Source organism: Ailuropoda melanoleuca, chromosome X (assembly GCF_002007445.2).
Source record: "Ailuropoda melanoleuca isolate Jingjing chromosome X, ASM200744v2, whole genome shotgun sequence".
Taxonomy (NCBI): domain Eukaryota; kingdom Metazoa; phylum Chordata; class Mammalia; order Carnivora; family Ursidae; genus Ailuropoda; species Ailuropoda melanoleuca.
The window spans coordinates 62,332,268-62,356,710 of NC_048238.1; the positions used below are offsets into that span (position 1 = coordinate 62,332,268).

Sequence of the window (24,443 nt, forward strand, 5' to 3'; positions counted from 1 at the left end):
AGTTCATTTTATCTTTTATTTCTCTTGCCTTTGGAGATGTGTCATGAAAAAGGTTGCTCTGGCCGATGTCATAGAAGTTGCCTATGTTCTTCTCTAGAATTTTGATGGATTCCTTTCTCACATTATTGAGGTCTTTCATCCATTTGGAGTTTATTTTTGTGTATGGTGTGAGAGAGTGGTCAAGTTTCATTCTTTTGCATGTAGCTGTCCAATTTTCCCAGCACCATTTATTGAAGAGACTGTCTTTTTTCCACCGGATGTTTTTTCCTGCTTTATCAAAGATTAGTTGCCCAAAGAGCCGAGGGTCCATTTCTGGGTTCTCTATTCTGTTCCATTGGTCCATGTGTCTTGTTTTTGTGCCAGTACCATGCTGTCTTTGTGATCACAGCTTTGTAGTACAGCTCGAAATCCGGCCATTGTGATGTCCCCAGCTTTGTTTTTCCTTTTCAACAGTTCCTTGGAGATTCGGGGCCTTTTCTGGTTCCATACAAATTTAAAGACTATTTTTTTAATGTGTTTTATGTGTGACGGACCTCTTCTCAGAATAATAATTTTATGTGGGTAAAATAAAATACATAATATATGTGCTTCTTTAAATGTATTAAACAAAAGTACCTAACAGATTGAATAAAAGCCATAGTTTTTAAGTAGTGATAAGTGTAAATATTTCAAAATATTTGCAACTGCAGCTTGACATGAAACTTTTCGTGATTTCTGTTAGTGACAGAATCAGAGGTCCCGCTAATACTATTGTGGTTTGTTGCCTACACTCATTATGGAAGAAAATCTTCATTTTCAGTCCAAGGTTAATGAAAATGAAGACAAATTTCCTGCACTTAAATTCATAGATCACATGAATTCTATCCATAAATCCCTAAAGGGTCCCCATATTAAGAATTTCTATCCTAAAAAAAAAAAGAAAGAATTCCTATCCTATGGAGAACTATATCAGTGTATGGATAGTGATTACTTATGATCTGGGTTTTTTTTAAGTATATGTGGTAGTGAAGTTACATTATAGGTTTATCACACTTTATGAAATAGAGAAAGTTTCTGAAGAGATAAGTATAAAATCATTGTATGTAAATCTGTTTCTCCCCTTTGTTTTCATCATAAAACTGGAAATTAAATTCCTCTATGGGAAAAAGATATGTTTCCCAAATATAACTAAATTATTTTAAGTAAGATTTTGAAAAACCCTTAAAAGCAAATTTCTGAAAAAATATTTTTAATCTTACATCACAAAGAAAATATATAAATAGTTGTTTCTTACCTACTTACCATGCACAGGGTTTTATATGCAACACTTTGTATGTATTATTATACTGAATACTAAAAAAATTGTGTGACATTGTTACTACTCTAACTCCCATTTTATAAATCAGGGTGGTTGTTTTAGGGAGTCAGACTAACCTGGATTCAGTCCTGGCTCCATTTATCAGCTAAGTGAGATTGGTCAATTTTCTTAACCTCTGTAAATTAAAATGTCCTTATCTATAAAACAAGGGTAATATAAAAATATTATCTATCTCATGGTGGTAGTGTGAGATAATGCATGAAAAACAGTAGTCTTGCCTGGCACACTGTCAGTTTATCAAGATCACCAATGATCTACACATTGCCAAATCCAGTCCATTTTTAGTCTCCTTGTTATGCAATCCATCAGTAACTTTTAACACAGGTGATTACTCCCTCTTCCTTGAAACAAATCTCTTCACGTGGCTTGTGGAATACCACTTGCTCTTGGTTCTCTTACTTCACTGACTGGCTGTTCCTTCTCAGCCTTTTCTGATACATTCTCTTAATTTTCTTAAATTAAAAAAAATGGAATATCCAAAGGATTCATCATTCCTTACACCTCTTCTCTGATGCTCTAGATGATCTCATAGTCCCATAATTTTAAATGCCATATATAAATTAGTACCGTAAAATTTATAAAGCAGCCAAGGCCCCTCCTGAGCGCCAGAGACTCACATTTCCAGCAGATTACTCAACATTTGTACTCAGATGTTTAGTTAGTACTACAAATTTAACACATCCAAAACTTGACATGTATCTCGCCTTCCCCCAAACATGCTTCTCCCACATTATTCCTTGCCAGAGTGTCAACTCCATCCTTCCAGTTTCTTAAGTAGAGTCTCTCTCACACAACATATTCAATCCACTTAGGAAATCCTGCCCATTCTACCTTCAGAAGTTATCCAGATTCCAGTCTCTTTTAACCACCTCCACTACTACTGGTCTCCCTGCTTCCACCCTCATTTCCCTGTCGTCTCTTCTCCCTACAGACAAGAGTGATCTTTTATTTTTTTAAAGATTTTATTTATTTATTTGAGAGAGACAGAGATAGCTAGAGAGAGCATGAGTGGGGAGGAGAGGGAGAAGCAGGTTCCCCACTGAGCAGGGAGCCCGACGTGGGGCTCAATCCCAGGACTCTGGGATCATGACCTGAGCCAAGGCAGACGCTTAACTGACTGAGCCACCCAGGTGCCCCAAGAGGGATCTTTTAAAAAATTAAAACATCATGTCACTTCTCTGCTCAAAACTGTCCCTCTAGCATTAAAATAAAAGAGAAATGCCTTACTGTGGACCTATATGACTTAGCCTTCTATTGTTTTCTGATTGTGTCTCCTATCACTCTCACTGTACCCACCATCACCACATCTTACCTGTTCTCTTCCAGCCATACTGACCATTTTGTGGTTCCTCAGACATGCCTCAGGTCCATTATACTTTCAAGGCATTTTTCCTCTGATATCTACAGGGCTCACATACTTACCTCCTTCAGTTCTTTGCTCAGTTACCACCTTTTTTTGAAGGCCACCCTATTTAAAATTGTAAATCACCCAAGTGCTCTGTATGCCCCTCCCTGTTTTATTTTTTTGCATAGCACTTACCACCATCTGATAGATCTTTTACTTTATTTTCTGTGTTGCCAAACTTAAATGTTAGGTCATATCAACAGAGATTTTTATTCGTTTTATTCACTGCTGTATTCCCAGTACCAACAATACATTGTGAAATGAATGACTAATTTTTTTTTCATTTTAATACTTTATCAGGTGCTACACAGTTTATGCCTGACCCCAAGCTCATGGATTACGGGCAGTCCCATCCGGAAGATATAGATATGTACAGCACTAGAAGCTGAAATAGTCTACGTAGAGAACTACAAGATGTATGAAGTTGAAAATAATGAAAAAATCATGTAAAGGGTAACTGTGACACAGAGAGTGTAATTTTTTTTTTTTAGGGCATAACTTTTAAACAAAGTTTTTCCCTCATATCTTCTAATGTAATGTACAGTTTGGCCAGTCACATAAGAGATTAAAATACAATCTGTGAATTTAATCCAAACAATATTAAATGACTGATGAAGAAGCAGAAATAGAAGTATTTGGATGCATTTCATGATTTTTAAGGGTGTTTATAAAAAAACAAAGGTAGAATAAATATATAAACACTGATGAAATATGTATGTGTATATATAAATATTTATACAGATAAATATACATATTTGCTTTAGCTTTTCAAATTAATGTCAGCTACATTAGAATGGTGTGTAGAAGGATGTGTTACTCCCCTTTTTTTCATTCCCTGGAGCTGGAATAAAATATCCGCATTTTATGACACTTGGGCTTGGTTTTGTCTCTTTGTTTTAGTAATGTCAGCTCCTCTTAAATGTCCAAAAACACTTCTATTTAAAAGGACCATATTCTATAAGGCACACCAGTGCTGCCTGGTAATCCTGGTTCCTTTAGGTGGTTTCCTATTCTGTTCCCCAGGAGAGTTATTTCAGACCTTTTATTCTTAAGCCTCCTATACCTGCCAAAGATGACTGTCTATTACATAAAGAGGAAACATGAGCTTTTAGACATGACCATTTTCAGCTTCTTCCCCTCTACCTTCAGCCATGCATCCCCTTTTCTAAGGCTAATGCTTATTTGTGTTCCTGATCTCATTCTTTCCCGTGTTTCCCAGTACCATATTCTTTTTTTTTAATATTTTTTTATTAGTCACCATACAGTACATCCCTAGTTTTTGATGTAAAGTTCCATGATTCCTTAGTTGCGTATAACACCCAGTGCACCATGCAATACGTGCCCTCCTTGCTACGCATCACCAGTCTATCCCATTCCCCCACCACCCTCCCCTCTGAAGCCCTCAGTTTTGTTTCCCAGAGTCCATAGTCTCTCGTGGTTCATTCCCAGTACCATATTCTATCCTGTTTAATCTTCAGTCTTTGGTTTCTCTTTTCGTTACTTTCTTTTCCTCAATCTATAAATAGTTTCAGATCTCCTTTGTCCAAAAACAATAGTAGCAACAACCTTTCCTTAACCCTGCCTCTTCCTCTCAAGCTATCTTTCCTTTCTCTTTACTATGATTGCCATACTTCATAAAAAAATAATTAGTGTCACTTTCTTACTTCCTCACTTTTGATTCCTCTCTGACTTTCTCACTCCCTGGCCTCTTTACCTATTTGAATTTTCTGTAATTATTGACTCTTGAACACTCCCTCCCTGAAACTCACTCCTCCCTTTGTTCTCTGTTATTCCTGCTTATCTTGTCATTCTTCATTCTCTTGCTCTGAATTAAAATGCTGTGGCTCTTCAGGTTGCATTCCTAGTCATCTTTTCTCATTTTATATGCTCTCTCATTTTCATTCAATATACTTCACTGGCTTCAGCCACCATTTATATTTCCTTATCATTCATATTTCCAGCTCCCATATTTCTCTAGAGCTGTAGACCTACTTTCTAATTATTTATTATTGCATCTACCTTACATCCCATAGGTATCCCTAATGTTAGTATGCCTAAAACTAAATTGTCTTTACCTCTCTCTTCTTTTATTTCTGTGTTTTTCAAATCTGCTCTACCCTTTCATCATCACTTTCCTGAATTAATACAGTAGTCCTTCATCTGCCCTCCAGCAGTCTTGCTTTCTGTCACTTGAGAATGTGTTCTCTTTGAAGGTAGCAGTAAGCCAGTTAACAGTAAATAAGAGTCTATTTAAAGTCTGGAATTAGGCAGTACGGGGTTCATTCAGTAGCTCATAGTGCCTTCAATGACCTAAACACTTTCTCTTTCCATTCTGCTCTTTAGTATGTTAGTTTGTCATCTCATGGTGACAAATGGCTGTTGTTTCTCTGGGGAGCATATACACATTAAATGTAGGAAGAAAAAATTAGGAAAAACTATACTAGATGCTTCTGACCCTCTGTTATCAAAAAAGTAAATGCTTATAGCTCCTCTCAGATTTCTTGTCTGTATTCTGACCAGAACTTATCATGTAGCCACCTTAGCTCAAGAAAAATTGGCAAATCATCTTTTTTCCTATGGTGAGGAAGGCAAGGAATACAGGATATGGAATGGGTGTTGAGTTTCAGCTAACATACAGTGTCTGCTACCCTATTCTTCTAACCTGTCTGTCATATTATGACACAGTTGTCTTTCTAACAGCCATTATGGTTATTTGTCTTCTCTGAAATCTTCAGTGGCTCATCATTGCCTATTTAGTCAAATCAAGACTCCTAAGCATGACATACAAGGCCCTTCACTTATGATTCCAATTCAGCTTTAATCCTATCTTCCCTTTCCTTTTCTAACCTACTGCCAATGTATATTTTATCTATAATGTATCACTTGCTCCTTGAACATGCTTTGTTATTTTAAGTTGTTTTTTTTTCTGCCTGTGCTGGTATTTCCTCTTAGAATTTTTTTTCCTGTTTCATCCTGTCCATATTTCAATGTCCTACTCATCCTTCAAACCTAATTCCAGTGTCACCTTTCTCAGTCCTCCAACGTAGGATTGAAATGCTCTCTCTTCTACATTCCTTTACACTTGGGTGTTTATAGCTGTGACAATCCATCCAATTTATTATAAAACTAAAACTCGTATTTTTTCAGACAAGACTCCTTGTGGGTGTGACTGAATCGTCTTTGTGCAGCTTTTGTGCTTATAAAACACCTGGTACATAGTAGGAACTCACATGTTCTGTGCTTGTAACACAGGAAACAAAAGTAATTATACTTCTGTCAAAGGGGTTATATTTCTACTAGAAAGGAAAGAAATAGTATGCATAGACAGTGTTATATGTAGGATCTTCCCTAAGATAAATACAACTAAAGATCTGTAAATGCTCAGAGATAAAATGTAGTTCTGAGATGATGTTAAGGAGTCAGTGGTACTTGAGCTACTCAAGGTAGGGAACTAGTTCACTTAGTAGTTTTTCATAAGTAAGATCCTCAAAATTTAGCTTCAGTATTGTAAATGAATTTTTTGTACCTCAGATCTGTTTATGATCAAATGAATCCATATTTCGTCAAATCTAAGACATGTTATTTTACCTCTAAGAAAAAAGTGATACCGGTTGTTCATTGTACTTATCCCAATTTCAGCTGTCTTAAGATGTGAAAATACAAACATCTTAACTTTAGTGAGATACGGTAAGTAAAAAATAAATATCCTAACACCAAGTATAAAGTGATTCTTGACTTATCTACTCTTTTGGATCATCAGCTCTGCTGCTAGTCGTTAGTATATTAGTTTGGATAAAGGGAAGTGGATTGTATCTGCCAAATCTGTTTCAGTGTAAAAGATCTGCACAAACCAGAGTTTGATCACTTGCTGTATTGTACAATACTCAAAGTCAAACTGCTGTTGGACTCAGGTGACATTCAAATGTTGGAGCATATGTTGGGGCAAGTTGAGATGAGTCATCTTTTACGCTTCCTTTGCCATATCCATGAGTTCTTCTCTGTTAAACCTGAACAGATGCCAGCCCTCCTCAGAGGAAAGGTCTAAAGCCCCTCGACGAGTATAGTAGTCAATAGAAGCCTGGTTCCAAATGACAACAAGAAAGTGCATGCAGTTACATTGGCTTCTGATGGCTATCTGTTTAAAAACAAATAGAGATTACTTTTAATTGAAGCTGTAGTCTTCATTAACACATTTATTAAAGGTCTATATGTAAGGCACTATGTCTGTGTAATACTTCCAAATATTAACACAATAGTTAACTCTTAGACTTCTCTAAAGCTGTAAGAAGAAAAAATGTCCTGTTGAGTTTTAAAACTCTTTGAAAAGTCCAAAAATGATTTGCGAAGTCTACTCATTGGCTTTTCTGTAAATCCAATTCAGTTTTTTTCTTTATAGAAAAAGTTCCTAAAATTTTCACATGCATTTCCAAAGTACAAAAGGATCTTATTGTTATACTATGCTTTTTTATTCAAGTATAATTAGCATACAGTGTTATATTAGTTTCAGGTGTACAGTATAATGAATGATTCAGCAGTTCTATATATTTCTCATTGCTCATTGAGTTAGGTGTACTCTTAATCCCCTTATCCATTTCACCCATCCCCCCCACCTACCTCCCCTCTGGCAACTACCAGTTTGTTCTCTGTATTTAAGAGTGTTGTTCTGTTTGACTTTTTTCTTTGTTCATTAGTTTTGTTTCTTAAATTCCACATATGAGTGAAATTACAAAGTATTTGTCTTTCTCTGGCTTAATTTCACTTAGAATTATACCCTCTAGGTACATCCATGTTGTTGCAAATGGCAACGTAACATTTTTTTTATGGCTCAGTAATATGCCATTGTGTGTGTATATGTATATGTATATAAATATACATACATCATCTATCCATTCATCTGTTGATAAACACATAGGTTGCTTCTGTAGCTTGGCTATTGTAAATAATGCTACAGTAGACATAGGGGTCCATATATCTTTTTGAATTAGTATTTTCACTTTCCTTGGGTAAATACTTAGTAGTGGAATTACTGTTATCATATGGTAATATTGTTTTTAATTTTTTTGAACCTCCATACTGTTCTCCACAGTGGCTGCACCACTTAGCATTCTCAACAACAGTAAATGAGGGAGGGTTCCTTTTTTCCCCACATCCTTTCCAATACTTGTTATTTGTATTTTTTATTTTAGTGTAAAGTCATAGGTCATCGTGGTTTTAATTTGCATTTCCCTGATGATGAATGGTATTGAACATCTTCTCACGTGTCTGTTGGCCATCTATATGTCTTCTTTGAAAAAAAAAATGTCTATTCAGATCCTCTGCCTGCTTTTTAAATTATTTGGGTTTTTTGGTGCTGAGTTATATAAGTTCTTTACATTATTTTGGATATTACCTGGTATTAGATATGTAATTTGCAAATACCTTCCCCTATTCAGTAGGTATCCTTTTTGTTTTGCTGATGGATTCCTTTCCTGTCTAAAAGGTTTTTATTTTGCTGTAGTTGATAGTATAATTTTATTTTTATTTCCTCTGCCAAGTGAGACATCTAAAAAATGTTTCTATGGCTGATGTCAAATAAATTACTGCCTGTTTTCTTCTAGGAATTTTATGGTTTCAGGTTTCACATTTAGATCTTTAATCCATTTTGAGTTTATTTCTGTGTATAATGTAAGAAAGTGGTCAAGTTTCATTATTTTTATTTAGCTGTCCTGTTTTCCAACACAGTTGTTGAAGAGACTGTCTTTCCCATTGCATATTCTTTTCCTTTTTTGTCATAGATTAATTGACCACAAAAGCTTGGGTTTATTTCTGGACTTGTTCTGTTCCATTGATCTATGTGTCTATTTTTGTGCCTGTACCACACTGTTTTCATTATTTTGTAATGTATCTTCAAATCTGGGAACAAATCCAGTTTTATTCATATTTGAGATTGCTTTGGGTATTCAGTGTCTTTTTGGTTCCATACATATTTTAGGATTATTTGTTATAGTTCTGTGAAAAATTAGTTGGTAGTTTGATAAGGATCGCATTAAATTTGTAGATTGCTTTGGATAATATGGACATTTTAAGAATATTGGTTCTTCCACTGCCTGAGCTGTGGAATCCCTTTCCATTTGTTTGTGTCATCTTCAGTTTCTTTCATCAGTGGTTTATAGTTTTTGGAGTACAGATGCTCACCTCCTTGGTTAGGTTTATTCCTAGGTATTTTACTGTTTTTGGTCATGTTGTCAATGCAGTTGTTTTCTTAATTTCTCTTTCTACTTCTTTATAAGTGTATCAGAGTGCAACAGGTTTTCATATATTAATTTTGTGTCCTGTGACTTTACTGAATGCATTTATCAGTTCTAGTAGTTTTTTGCTGAAGTTTTTAGGGTTTTCTATATACAGTATCATGTCATCTGCAAAGGGTGAAATTTTACTTCTTCCTTACCAAGTCAGATGCCTTTTATTTCTTTTTGTTGTCTGATTGCTATGGCTAGGACTTCTAGTACTATGTTGAATAACGGGTAAGAGTGGGCATTCTTGTTCCTGATTGTAGAGGAAAAGCTCTCAGTTTTTCACCATTTAGTATGCTGTTAACTGTGGGTTTTTCTTACATGGCCTTTATTGTGTTGAGGTATGTTTCCTCTAAGACCTACTCTGTACAGTTTTTGACATGAATGCATGTTGTACTTTGTCACATATTTTTGCTGCAACTGTTGAAGTGATCATGTGTTTTTTATCCTTTCTCTTGTTAATGTGATGTATCACATTGATTGATTTGTGAGTATTAAACCACCCTTGCATCTGTGGAATAAATCTCACTTGATCATAGGGAATAATTTTTTTAAATGAGTATTTGGATTTGGTTTGCTGATATTTTGTGATGATTTTTGCATCTATGTTCATCAGAGATACTGCCTTTAGTTTTGTTGTTTTGTAGTGTCTTTATCTAGTTTTGAGATCATGGTAATGCTGCCTTTGTAGAATGAATTTGGAAGCTTTCCTTCCTTTTCCATTTTTTGGAATAGTTTGAGAATAAAAGTTGTTAACTTTTCTTTAAATGTCTGGTAGAATTCACCTGTGATGCCATCTGGCCCTAACTTTTGTTTGGAGTTTCTTAATTGCTTGATTCAATTTCATTGCTAGTAAGCAATCTGTTCAAATTCTCTAATTCTTCCTGATTCAGTTTTGGAAGGTCGTATGTTTCTAGGAATTTATCCATTTCCTCTCAGTTGTCCAATTTATTGGCATAAAATTTTTCATAATATTCTCTTATAATTCTTAATATTTCTCAGTCATTGCTTATTATTTCTCCTTCGTTTTTTAATTTTATTTGAGTCCTCTCCTTTTTTTGGTGAGTCTGGCTAAAGGTTTATCAATTTTGTTGCACTTTTCAAAGAACTAGCTCCTGGTTTCATTGATCTGTTGTATTGTGTGGTTTTTTTTTTCCTTTTTTGGTCTCTATTACATTGATTTCTGCTGCATTCTTTATTATTCCTTTCTTTCTACTGGCTTTGAGCTTTGTTCTTCTTTCTGTATAGCTCCTTTATGTGTAAGATTAGCTCTTTATTTGAGCTTTTACTTAGTTTATCAGGTAGACCTTATATTGCTATAATCTTCCTTCTTAAAGCAGCTTTTTCTGGATCCCAAAGATTTTGGATCATTGTTTTCATTTTCATTTGCCTCCATGTATTTTTTTTTTTTAATTTTTTTTTTAATTTTTTTTTTATTTTTTTTTAAATTTTTTTTTTTATTCAACAGAGACAGAAACAGCCAGCGAGAGAAGGAACACAAGCAGGGGGAGTGGGAGAGGAAGAAGCAGGCTCATAGCAGAGGAGCCTGATGTGGGGCTCGATCCCAGAACGCCGGGATCACGCCCTGAGCCGAAGGCAGACGCTCAACCGCTGTGCCACCCAGGCGCCCCCCATGTATTTTTTTTTTTATTTCCTCTGATTTCTTGGTTGACCCATTCATTGTTCAATAGCATGTTATTTAGCCTCCAGGTATTTGTGTTCTTCCCAGATTTTTTCTTGTGTCTGATTTCTAGTTTCATATCATTGTAGTCAGAAATGATGCATGATAGATTTTAATCTTTGAGCTTATGGAGACTTGTTTTGTGACCTAAACTGTGATCTCTTCTGGAGAATGTTCCAGATACACTTGAATGTGTATTCCACTATTTGGGGGTGGAATGCTCTGAGTATATCTTTTAGATCCAGCTGGTCCAATGTTTCATTCAAAGCCACTGTTCCCTTGATTTTCTGTCTGGATGATCTATCCATTGATGTAACTGAGGGTTAGAGTCCTCTACTATCATTGTATTAATGACAGTTTTTTTTTTTTCTCTTTACGTCTGTTAGTAGCTACTTTATGTATATATATGCTCCTATATTGGGTGCATAAATATTTACAATGATTATACCCTCTTGTTGGATTGTTCCCTTGTAATTATGTAGTGTTCTTCTCTGTCTCCTGTTACAGTCTTTGTTTTAAAGTTTATTTTGTCTAAGTATTGGTACCCCAGCTTGCTTTTAGGTTACTTTTGCATAGTAAATATCTTTCCATCCCTTCACTTTCAATTTGCATGTACCTTTAGTTCTGAAGGGAGATTCCTATAGGCAGCTTATCAGTGGGTCTTGCTTCTATATCCATTCAGTCACCCTGTGTCTTTTGATTGGAGCATTTCATTCATTTACTACATTCAAACTAATTATCGATAGGTATGTACTTGTTGCCATTTGTTGTTTTACAGATATTTTTTCTGTTCTTCTCTATTTTTTCTCTTGCACTTCTGTTGTCTTTGATAGCTTTCTATAGTGATACGCTTGGGTTCCTTTCTCTTAATTTTTTGTGTATCTATTACATTTTGATTTGTTTTTTTCCATTAGGCTCATATATAACATGCATATAGTGTAGGAGTCTATATTAAGTTGATATTCGATTTAGTTTGAACCCGTTCTATTTTTTTTTAAGATTTTATTGATTTATTTGACAGACAGCCAGAGAGCACAAGCATGGAGAATGGCAGAGGGAGAAGGAGACAGGGAGCCAGTAACTTTTCTCTTACTGCTTTTAAAATTCTCTCTTTATCACTGCTTTTTTTCCGTTTTAATTATTATGTGTGTCGGTGTGGATCTCCTTGGGTTGATTTTCTTGGGGACTCTCTATGCCTCCTGGATCTGAATGTCTCTTTCCTTCCCCAGATTAGAGAACTTTTCAGCTATTATTTCTTCAAATAAATTTTCTGCCCCCTTCTCTTTTCTCTTTTTGGGATCTATATAATATGAATTTTATTAGGTTTTAATGATGTTGCTGAGTTCCCTAAACATATTCTCATTTTAAATTGTTTTTTTTCTTTTTCCTGTTCAGCTTTGTTGCTTTCCATTACTTTGTCTTCCAGCTCACTGATCTGTTCTTCTGCCTCCTCTAATCTATTGATTCCCTCTAGTTTATTTTTCATTTCAGTTATTAAATTACTCATCTCTGATTGGCTCTTTTTTGTTTTCTGGTACTTTGTTGAAGGTTTCCCTGTGATTTTCCACTTTCTCAAGTCCAGTATCTTTATGACCATTAGTTTGAATTCATTATCAGGTATCTTGTTTATCTCCATTTCATCTAGCTCTTTTGTTGTGGTTTTGTCCTGGTCTTTCATTTGGGATATATTCCTCTGTCTTATTTTGTCTAACTCTCTACATTTGTTTTTATGTATTAGGAAAATCAGTTATGTCTCCTGATCTTGAATGTAGTGACCTTACAAAGAAGAGGTCCTGTGGTGCCCTGTAGCACAATGTCCCCTGTTCACCAGAACCAGGTGCTTCATGGGTGTCTTGTATGTGGTTTGTGCGTGCCCTACTGTTGTGGCTAAGCCTCATTTGCTTTCAGTCCAGTTGGCTGCAGTGGCCTTCTTTGATTTTTGTGGGTCATATTTGGTCCTGTCCTGTTAAGGGGCCATTCTGTGGTCATAGGCTTATAGTTGGGCATTGTCACAGTCAGACCAAATACCTGCCCTAAGCCCAGTTTTCTGGGACTGAAGTCATACCAGACTGCAGAGTGCTTTCCCTGCGTTGTCTCCTAAGAGGCTTATGTTGGTGGGCAGGGGCTGTAAACAAATCAGATGCTATCCCCAGTTTGTCTCTTAGGGCTGTGGTAGCACCAACCTGCAGGTGTCTCCCTACCTTATACCTTGAGAGGCTTTTATTGGTGGGCAGGGCTGGCAGACCGGATGCCTGTCCCCAGTCTGCCAGGGCTGCAGTGACCCCAAACTGCAGGAGTCTCTCCCTGTGCTAACCCTGAGATGTTTTTGTTGGTGGACAGGGCCAGTTATCCTATCAGGTGCCTGTCCCCAGTCCATGTGCTGATGCTGCAGACCCACTGATCAGCAGGGCACTCTCTGCACTGCCATTGACTGCTAGGGCTACAGTCTTAACTGATGTGTGGGGTTATCTTTCCCTCTCCCCAAGGCAGGAGTCATTTTTGATTGGTGCAGGTCACTGCCACAGCTGCCTGAATAAGACCTGGCAGGAGCTGCTTTGGAGGGACTCCTGGTGAGTGGGGTGAAATGGATGGAGTGGATCCACAGGAGAATGTGGGGTGGGATGCATGATATTAGCAAGGTAGGTGCAGCATACCCCCTGTTTCCCACAAGTATCCAGCTATCAAGGCTGGGAAGTAGGGGTTTGGGGAAGAGAGAAATGGTTCCCACCAGCTCTTTTATTCTTGGAGTAGTATCCTAAAGATCCCTGCCTCTCCAGCACATATTCTGAGATTTGTAAATAAATCTTCTTGGATATCCTACGCATTTTTCATACTGCTGCTTCTATGCTCTGTCTTGGTGGGGTTGTTTGTTATGCTGTCTCTTTAAGGTTGGGGACTCCGTTTTCTATTGCCTTCTCACTGTCAATGCTAAGCCCACTGATTTTTAAAGGTCCCAGAGTTAAGCCCAACTGGTTGTAAAAACTTGAGAAGTTAAGCCCCATGGTTTTCAAAGCCAGGTGTTATGGGGACTTCTTTCCAATGCAGATCCCCCATGCCTGCGTTGCCTGGTATGGGGTCTGATCATCTCCCTTCTGTGTGCTTGTGGTGTCCCTCCCATTTGTGGTTAGTCTCCCCAGGAATTTGTTTCTTTACCTTGTCTCTGCCTCTCCTACCCCTTCCGATGTGGACTCCTCTCTTTGATTAACTGTGGAATGTCTGTTCTGCTGGTCTTTAGGTCATTTTCTGGGTTGGTTGCACTGATGTGGCTGTTTTCTAGGTGTGTCCATGGGACAGAATGAGCTTAGGAGGCTCCTACTCCTCCAACTTCTCAGAAGTCATTTTTATGCTATTCTTATATTCATACCATGGACCTATTTTATAGGTAAAATTGCCTTCTAATCTCCCTCTTGCTTACTTCTGCTTTATAGCAAAGTAGTATATAGTATGGTTGTGGATTACACAGAAATCAATTTTTGGTTAAATGTAATTCAAATATAATTTATATGATTATCTAATTTGAAGATCTATTTTAATTGGAATAAAAAATAAGTATTTTGAGGTTTTGTTCAGAAGGCGAGATAAATTATCTAATTTACACCCTGTTAAATAATATTTAATGAAGAAAATGATAACATATAGAATACCAATACTAAATGTAATACATACCTGACTTAACCTCTTCAACATTTCAGCTCCAATACCTAGACCTTTTAAATAGATCATGGAAAATGACATGAGTTGAAAAAATCCACTTAACAGGTTTATTTGCTTTAATCTTAAGTAAAACATAAAACCCTGTATCTGGCTGTTATATATTCTTAATAGCTTGTGTTGAAACTCAACTCATGAATATTTTTAATATCTTCTTCTAATTGTAAAGTGGTTCCAAAGGTAATAGAAAAGATTTTGGATTTAAAGATTGGTGAAGCAGAAATGAGTCCCTGTCACTCTCATAATATAGTACATTACTCACTTTCAGACAAAACAACCTAAAATATAAACACATTTTTAAAGATAAAAGGATAGCTGTGATAATTTGGGTTATTCAAGCCTTGATGGGAACTAATAAGAAAGTTGTTTTCTAATCTGTGATTGAGTTCACCATATGCAAGGGTAACTAGGATAGTGATTAGTCTCATGAAATAGAAGTGAGTTACATAAACTAATTTAAATACCGTATTTATTTTGAAGCCCTATCTCTACTCCTTAAAATATGCCATTTTAATTTTTAAAATATAAGTAGTAATGTAAGTGTAGCTTGACCTCGGTAAGCTTGTATGACATAAAAGTCCTCTAGGTAAAGTAACTTGCCAATCCAGGGGTTGTACGTAAAGTAGTACATGGCAAATCCAACAGTCACTTTGCCTAGAAGAGGAAAAAGAAGGTAGAATGAGGTTAATGCTTTGAATCTTAGAGTGTTCTTTCCTCTAAAATTGAATATCTTAGTGTTTATTAAACTAATAAAAGCTTACTGGACAAAATATCAAAGAATACAAAAAATATATAATGTGGGTTTAAGTCCCTTATAACACAATCCTAAAAAAATAATCCATCTAATAATGTATATTCTTCCAAAGTTTTCCTATGCATTACAAATACCACACATTTTCTTTAAAAAAAAAAACAACCTGAGTTTATGTACTTATACTCTTCTACTCTGTTTGATAGTAATTCTATGCTATCAAACTGTTATTCATTTTTAGGGTAGAGAAAGTATACTCCAGATTAAATTGGAAGAGTCAGATTTATTTTACCTGATGGTTTTTGTTGATTGTGTACTTCTGCAATTAGGCAATAGAAAAGGGGATTGTCCCCAAAGCCATCCCTGAGTAAATCTGAAATATAAATTCATATATGATATGTTAGAAAGTTTATAATAAACGAAAGATAATAGAGTAGGCAGCACCAGGAATTCATCTCTTCACCTGTACAACTGTACTGGAAGTGAATATTCTGGAACTCTAGAGTTTATTTGAACATTTGCAACTTCCAGAGGACAGCTTGGCTGGTAAACTGCAGTTAATTTTGGTCAAATTCAGCTGTCGTCCCATTGGTGGCTTACAAGTCTCCCCTGCCCCCTTGCTTCATGGCAGCAGCTATACAGATGGCAACATGAATTGCTGAGTGATTTGCTGGAGCCAGGATAGGCATTGGGGGACTTATCCTCCACATACTGGAGTTCTGTGTTCCAATCATGGATTGCTACTCTGAATGCTGAGGTGAGAGCTTAAAAGTTGGCCACCATTTTTCCAACCTCCACCAAAGAAAGCAGCTTCCAGATATAAAAAGAGCCACACCTGTTTTGTTTGATATTTAAAATCAGTCACATATACAGAGAATTTAGAAAGCTACCATGCATGACCAGGTAAAGACACAGACTTAGAAAAGACCTCAAAATACCTTAAACATTTAACTCAGGCCGATCTCTTACACAGAGACACTCTATAACAATAAAAAAAATAAATAGCCATCTCTGGGGAAGGGGGAGAATTTTGTTTCCAGGGTTAACACATTATAAGATTCAAATGTCCAGTTTTCAACAACAAATCAAAAGGCATACAAAGAAATTGGAAACTATGCCCCATTCAAAAGAATGAAGTAAATCAATAGAAAACATACCTGAGGAAGCCCACATGTACTAGACCAAGACTAAAATAACTGTCTTAAAGATGCTCAAAGAGCTAAAGGAAAGACATGCACAAAAACAGGAAACAAATGTATGAACAAAATAAGAATCTCAGTAACAAAATACAAATTATAAAAAAAGAACCCCCACCAAAATCTTCTGAAGCTGATAATTATGTACAATAACCGAAGTGACAAATGCACTGTAGAGGTCCAAAATTAGAACTGAGCTGGCAGAAGAAAAAAATCAGTGAATTTGAATATAAGACAATTGAAATTACCAAGTCAGGAACTGAAAGAAAAACAATGAAGAAAAGTAAACAGGGCCTGGGTAGCGCAGTCGTTAAGCGTCTGCCTTCGGCTCAGGGCGTGATCCCGGTGTTCCGGGATCGAGCCCCACATCGGGCTCCTCCGCTGGGAGCCTGCTTCTTCCTCTCCCACTCCCCCTGCTGTGTTCCCTCTCTCGCTGGCTGTCTCTCTGTCACATAAATAAAAATAAAATCTTAAAAAAAAAAGAAAAGTAAACAGGGCCTAAGGGCTTTGTGGAACACCATCAAGTGGGCCAATATACACACTATAAGGCAGATTCTTAGAAGGATGAGAGAGAAGAAAAAAGAATATTTGAAGAAATGATGGCTGAAAACTTCCTAAATTTGAATCAATTAATGTATCTACAAATCCAAGAAGCTCAAATTCCAAGTGGTATAAATCCAGAATGAGCAACACCAAGACACATAATCAAACTGCTGAAAGACAAAGAGAAAATTTCGAAAGCAGCAAGAGAGAAGGAACTTGTCACATACAATGGATCAGTAGGATTATCATCTGATTTCTCATCAGAAACCTTGGAGACCAGAAGGCAGTGGGTTGATCTATTCAAAGTGCTCGGGGGAGCCTATCAACTGAGAATTGTATCTCTACCAAAACTGCCCTTCAAAAATGAGGGAGAAGTTGACACATCCCCAGATCAGCTCCAAGACCAAACAAAAACCTGAGGGATTTCATTATCACTAGACCTGCCCTGCATAAAATGCTAGAAGTCGTCCTTCAGGTTGACATGAAAGAAAGCTGGATGGTAACTCAAAATCACATAAAAAAATAAAGATAAAAGTAAAGTTACCTAGTTAAAGGTAAATGCATGGGCAATTACAAGGACTAGAGTTATTTTAATTTTGTTTGTAACTCCACTTTTTATTTTCTACATGATTTAAAGACAACTGCATAAAATTAGTTATTAATGTATGTTATTGGGCACACAATGTACAAAGATGTAATCTCTAACATCAATAACATAAAAGGGGGGAAGTGGAGATGTATAAGACAAGAATTTTGTATGCTATTGGAATTAAGTTGGTATAAATTCAAATTAGATAATTATAAATTTAGGATGTTAAATGTAATTTCCATAATAACCACAAAGAAAATATCTATAAAATATACACATAAGGAAATGAGAAGGGAATAAAAATATTTCAATACAGAAATCAAGAAAACACAAAAGGTAGCAATGGAGGGTGAGGAACAAAAAGGCTGTATGGCATATAGAAAACAGCAAAATGGCAGAAGTCCCTCCTCATTTACTTTAAATGTAAGTGGATTAAATAATCAAAAGACAGAGATGAGAATAATGGATTAAAAAATGATCCAACTCAATGCTGTCCATAGGGGACTCACTTTAGATTTAAGCACACACACACACACACACACACACACAGAGAGAGAGAGAGAGAGAGAAAGGTTGATAGTGAAATAATGGAAAAAAGATACTTCACGCAAATAGTAACCAAAAGAGAGCTGAGGTGGCTGTAGTATATCAGACACAATAGACTTTAAGTTAAAACTGTTACAAGAGACAAGGGGGTTATTTAATAATAAAAGAGTCAATTCACATTTATGAACATTTATGTACCAATCATCAGAGATCCAAAATATATGAAGCAAATACTGACAGAATTGAAGATAGAAAAAATAGCTCTATAATAATAGTAGGAAACTTCAGTTCTTCAATTTCAGTAGTGTATTGGACAACCAGACAGAAGATAAATAATTTACTGGATTATCTGAACAATATAGATCAAACGGACCTAAAAGAAATATACAGTACACTCCACCCAACAACAACATAATGCACATTTTCCTCAAGTGCACATGGAACTTTGTCTAGGATAGGCCATATGTTAGGCCACAAAACAAGTCAATAAATTTTGAAAGACTGAACTCACACAAAGTATCTTTTCCAATCACAGTGGAATGAAACTAGAAATCAATAGCAGAAGGAAACCAGGAATATCACATATATGTAGAAATTAATGCACTCTTAACTAATAGGTCAAGGAAGAAATCACAAGGGAAATTAGAAAACAGATGAATGAAAATGAAAATATACGAAACTTACGGAAAGCTGTGCTTGGAAACTTACAGCTATAAACTCCTACATTAAAGGCAAAAAAAAAAAATCTCAAGTAATAACCTAACCTTATACCTTAAGAAACTAGAAAAAAGGAGCAAATGAAGCCCAAAGCTAACAGAAGGGAGGTAATAATAAAGTTTAGAGCAGAGATAAACAAAATAACGGAAAAAAATACATTAGAGAAGAATCAGTAAAGCCAAAAGTTGTTTTTTTGAAAATAACAAACTGACAACTAGACTGACAAAAAAGAGAGAAGATGCAAGTTAATTAAAATCAGAAATAAAGCAACACTATTACCTTATAGAGATGAAAAGGATTATAAGTTAATACTATGAACTTTACACCAAGAAATTAGATAACCTAGAAGAAATGAACAAATTCCTTGAAACTTACAGATGATCTAAACTGATTCAAGAAAAAATCTGAGCAGAGCTTTAACAAGAGTTTGAATCAGTAATCAAAAAAAATTCTCAACAAAGAAAAGTCAGGAACCACGAGACGGTTTCCCTGGTGAATTCTATCAAACATTTAAAGAATAATTAGCATAATCCTCAACCTCTTCCAAAAAAATTTGAAGAGGAAGAAACATGTCCAACTCATTCTATGAAGTCAGTATTACTTTGATACCAAAGACAGGTAAAGACATCACAAGAGGGGCGCCTGGGTGCCTCAGGCAGTTAAGCGTCTGCCTTTGGCTCAGGTCATGGTCCCAGGTCCTGGGATCTAGCCCTGTGTCCAGCTCCCTGCTCAGTGGAGGAGTCTGCTTTTCCCTCTCCCTCTGCCCCTTCCCCTACTCTTGCTCTCTCTGACTCTCTTTCTCAAATAAATAAATAGAACCTTTAAAAAAAAAGACATAAGAAGACAAAATTATAGACCAATATCCCTCATTAATATAGATGCAAAAATCCCCAACAAACTATAAGCAAACTGAACCCACAGCGTAGTAAAAGATTTTTTCACCATGACCCATGAACAAGTGTGATTTATCCTAGGAAGGGAAGGATGGTTCAGCATAAGAAAATCAATATAATACATCATGTTAACAGAACAAAAGGAAAAAAGCACATGAATATCTCAATTGATGCAGGAAAGGCATTTGACAAAATACAATACCCTTTAATGACAAAAGTCCTGAGAAAACCAGGAATAGAGAAAAATTCCTCAGCGTGATAAAGGGTACTTATAAAAAACCATTAACTTCATGCTCAAGGTGAATGGCTTAAAGCATCCCCCCTAAGATTAAGAAGACAAGGATGTCCACTTTTACTACTGCTATTCAACATTGTACTGGAAGTTATAGCCAAAACTATTAGAAAAGAAAAATAAATAAAGGCATTCTAAATTAGAAAGAGGTAAAATGATCTCTGCAGATGACACAGTCCTACTGATAAAAAACCCTAAAGAATTCAAAAGAAAGTTACTATAGCTAATAAAGCAATTCAGCAAATTTGCAGACTATAAGATCAACAAACAAAAGTCAGTTTTGTTTCTATGCACAAAAAGAACAAACTAAAAAGTAAACTAAGAAAGCAACTCCATTTACAGTAGCCTCTAAAATAAATAACTAGGAATAAATATCACCAAGGAGGTGAAATATTTGCATGCTGAAAACTACAAAAACATTGCTGAAAGAAAAGGACCTAAATAAATTGAAAGACCTCTTGTATTCATAGGTAAGACTTAACATTATCAAGATGTCAGTACTACCCAAAGTGATCTAAAGATTTAATGCAATCCCTATCAGAATTCCAGTCCCTACCCCTTTTCATAGAAATGGTAAAGCCGATCCTCAAATTCATTTGGAATTCCAAGTGTGTAATTTTTTTAAAAAAAATTTATTTATTTATTTGACATAGACAGCCAGTGAGAGAGGGAACACAAGCAGGGGGAGTGGGAGAGGAAGAAGCAGGCTCATAGCAGAGAAGCCTGATGTGGGGCTCGATCCGGGGACGCTGGGATCACGACCTGAGCCGAAGGCAGACGCTTAACAACTGCGCCACCCAGGAGCCCCCCAAGTGTGTAATTTTATATGCTTTAATCATCTCAATGTTCATATTTCCTGCCTAAAAAGCTCTAATTCATTATAAAACACTAGCCTATCCTTTTAATATTGCTGGCTATCAAAATGTAGTAAGTATCTTGAAAATAGTTTGTCATTTTGTGTTTATCCATTTCATCCTATAAAGCTACTACCAACCTATTGGGCATTAAATTTACTTTCTTTGAATAGTTACACTTCTTATTCTACATTTTGAAAATTAGTTGGAAGTCTATTGCATGCATAAAGATGTAAAAGCTCTTAAATATGAATTTCATACTTAAAAAATGGGGAAAATATAGTGGATCACTGACAAAGCTACCAAACTGATGTCCTGCACAAGTAGATAATATTAATGCCATCATCTTTGTGTACCAAGGACAGCAGCTTCCACAAATCTAGGTACAAGTAGTATGTGTGTATATATTATGCCATGTTTCTTTTTTTAGCTCTGAAAATACTATAGAACATCTTACCTGTTACTGTTAACTTCACTGAATCTAGCATGTTTTCACAGGAAGCCAATTCCTATCAAAGTAGAGAAAACTTTTAGTTTATGGCTTAATAAATTCTTAAGATGATAATCATGAAGTTTTTCTTGAGCAACTTATTGAGTATTTATTAACATAAGATGTCCCAATCAGTATATAATAAAGCTAGTAGACTTTACAGAAAGGTCTGTCATGTTCTCCTGAGGCGTTTTTCCCAGTTTAACTTTAGACTTTGTCAGTGAGGCTTTTCACTGTATCATTTTTTTGCACTTTCAAATTAATACATGGTTTGGATCTCATTCTTGGAAAGTCATTGCCCACTTTCAGATTATTAGAACATAAAGTTCAAAGCTAATTAATTATTACATTCATGTCTATGAGTAAGTAATGTCTCATGTCTATAAGAGCAATTTAGTTCTTGTATTATTTTTCTGGTGAATACCCATTAAAATTATTCCCAAGAAACTTCTAGTGTATATTCAGGTACATGAGGCAAATTTAAAAGTAAATGTGGTTAGGAACGCCACGGGTACAGTTTCATTGAAGTGGGAAGGTCTGTGATCTATTTTTCCCTTGGTGATGTTTGGAAAGGTAAGGAAGGTAAATTTTCTGAATAGAGAGATTCACTGCCATTCAATAATAAATTTATTAATTGCCAACTGGTTGCTACAAGAAAATTAAATGTTTTTTCTACATGGAAAAATGTGCTTCTGGAATAATTAACATGTTTTTCATAGTACTGTGATTGATGATCTAATCATGAAGATTAATGCCAGTTAGAGAAATGATATGGGAACTTGTGGGGATAGAACAGAATGGAAGACATAGAAGGATAGATAGCCCAGTTCTTACAGATCTGTAATAGGACCTAGCATCATTTCAGCAGATGGATTTCACTAGAAAACATTTGGTGTTTTATTTTGGCCATTAAAATACATTCTCTGATCAAAGGGAACAGAAACTTGGCCTGATGTAAGGATAGACAGATAGATAGGAAGAAAACATATGCATAAATTAATATATATAAAATATATGTATATATAAATTAGTCGATGGAAACATTTGCATTGCAAAAGTCTTTTTATCTATAACCTGTGCCTTATTCCAGTCTCATATTTACTCCATTAAAAATCTAGGCTACTACTTTTATATGGAATTGTTTAGGTTGTGCATCACAAAGTGACTGCTTTGAGTGCCACAGAACTTCAACACAGTAACTATGGCTATTAGTTTGTCCTCTTTACTATACTGGGTTGATTTCCAGGAAAACCATTAAAATAAACTTTTAAATCATACATTTTTAATCCAACTCCTTGGACTCCTGGTGGTTGTCTGTGGATGGGTGTGGGTGTGCTTTAGCAGTCAAAGAACTGTCTGAAATTGTATGGAAAATCTCTTCTGTATGAATATTGTTTTCTGCACAGTCATGAGCTTCTACACTTGGGTGTGTCTTAAAAGCAAAAAGACTCCCTACCCTAAAATCTTACACATTAATACCTGATATTCTGTCACTGATAGGTCATTCATTTAAGTGAAACATTCCTTTTCTCTAAGATCCTCTTTTAAAGTTAAAATTTCCCCAGGAGGGACAACATACTAAGTCCCTGAAATATCCATGAATTCATCCCCCCCACTTCCTAAGCCCACTACTTTAAGTCAAGAAATTTATGTGTAATTATTTTATGTTATTACAACAATCTTTTGATATAGACAGTACTATGATCTTGATTTTAGTTGTGAAAATTGAAGCCTAGAGAGGTTTAGTAACTTCAAGAAGGTTGTGTACATGGGTCATAATAAGCAGAGCTAGGATTAAAACCTGACCTATGTCTTCCTTACCCTCAGCCCTAAACTGATGCCATGAAACTCTACAGAATAAGGAGAAAGATGCTTACTTTAATTAGGCGCAGGATTTCAGGAGAGTCATGAGCCCCTGCAGGTCTTACTCGGAAAGAATTCAAGCTTGGTTGCCTCATGTCTGATTGGCCTCTGCCTGGTTGCCTTATGCCTGGTTGACTTGGACTTGGCTGGTTCATGCCTGGGTGCCTTGTCCCTGATTGGCTTCTTCCTGCTCGACTTATGCCTGATTGGCTCCAGCCTGGTTGCCTCGTGCCTGATTGACTTACAGTGAACTGGCTCAGGCCTGGTTGGCTCCTAACTGGTTGCCACGTGCCTGGTTGGCTCATACCTGGATGCCATGTGCCTGTTTGGCTCCCGCCTGGTTGGCTCCTACCTGGTTGTTTCATGCTCAGTTGATTCATGTCAGGTAAGTTTGTATTTGGTTGGTTTATGTCCAGTTGGTTCGTAGCAAATAAGCTCGTGCCTGGCTGGCTCATCCCTGGTTGGTTCATGTCTGGTAAGCTTGATTGTTTCATGCCTGATTGGTTCATGCCCAGTTGACTCATCCCTGGTTGGCTAAGGACTTGTTGACTAATACTGGTTGGCTGAGGACTGGCTGGCAGATGATGGGTTGGCAGATGACTGGTTGGCCAGTGACTGTGTCTTGATGGAGCAGGAGTCCTTAACTACAGCACTGTAGTGGGAGGCTTTGGGATGTTTCTGTTTTTTCTCAACTTGATTCGTACTTTGAGACCCCTCTATCAAGATGAGAATGGGGGAAATAAAGGACTACCTAAAGAAGATTATTGATGTCTCTGGTTTACTGGAGTTGACCTTACCAGCAATTACCACTGTAGGCTGGGCTGGGTTTCAGGTTGTCATCTGGCCTTTCTCTGCCAACAGGCCGGAAGTGAGGGGAAGAAGAAAATGACCCTTGGGGGGTATTACTGCTTCACCCCCTTGCACAGTCACTGCGTCATAGTGATGAAGTCACAATGCTCATATTTACGTGCCTAAGTGCTCCCCCATGTGGTGAGGGACAGGGCCTGTTTGACCATCACTTTATTTCCTCCTTTCCTGGAGCTTAAGAGGGTGAAGCAAGAAGCTGGAAGGAAAAAAAAAGAAGAAGAAGAAGCTGGAAGGAGTCTGAGAGCTTATGCTTGGCACTCCCCCTAAAAGTGCCTGCTATTTTAACAACTCAATTCAAAGATGCTTGTTTTGATTCTGCTTTCCCCGTGCCCTGGCCCTGAAATAACCCACTTCCTATTTCTGTCCTGACTTCCACTTACCACCTCTTTTCCATAGGCATAGAAACTAGAATGCTC

The 24,443-nt window shown here is 36.5% G+C and overlaps 2 protein-coding genes across 4 annotated transcripts in view; one reads left to right on the forward strand and one right to left on the reverse strand.

The window, feature by feature from the left end:
• APOOL (apolipoprotein O like) overlaps nt 1–3,632 on the forward strand; it is a 104,010-nt gene extending 100,378 nt beyond the window's left edge. For all 3 annotated transcript variants that reach the window (XM_002929607.4, XM_011237650.3, XM_019810313.2), the window contains one exon: nt 3,063–3,632. In XM_002929607.4, coding sequence (XP_002929653.1) covers nt 3,063–3,151 — 89 coding nt within the window. In that variant the 3' untranslated portion in view covers nt 3,152–3,632. The remainder of the gene's footprint in view (nt 1–3,062) is intronic.
• A 3,094-nt stretch (nt 3,633–6,726) lies between these two features.
• SATL1 (spermidine/spermine N1-acetyl transferase like 1) lies at nt 6,727–23,684 on the reverse strand. The gene is made up of 6 exons (XM_019810312.2): nt 23,175–23,684; nt 21,265–21,316; nt 15,470–15,550; nt 14,979–15,080; nt 14,382–14,422; nt 6,727–6,897 (listed from the first exon to the last, which is right to left on the reverse strand). Exons 1-6 carry the CDS (start codon nt 23,682–23,684, stop codon nt 6,727–6,729), a joined length of 957 nt encoding a protein of 318 aa, XP_019665871.2.
• Between the last annotated feature and the right edge of the window lie 759 nt (nt 23,685–24,443).

Excerpts from the sequence above, each read along its gene's own strand:
- SATL1 (XM_019810312.2), bottom strand. The coding sequence starts at position 23,684 with ATGAGTCAACTGGGCATGAACCAATCAGGCATGAAACAATCAAGCTTA. Across the intron at positions 21,317-23,174 it reads AAATCCTGCGCCTAATTAAA|GAATTGGCTTCCTGTGAAAA; the intron begins GTAAGCATCTTT and ends CTACTTTGATAG. Across the intron at positions 6,898-14,381 it reads TGTTGAAGAGGTTAAGTCAG|ATAGCCATCAGAAGCCAATG; the intron begins GTATGTATTACA and ends GTTTTTAAACAG.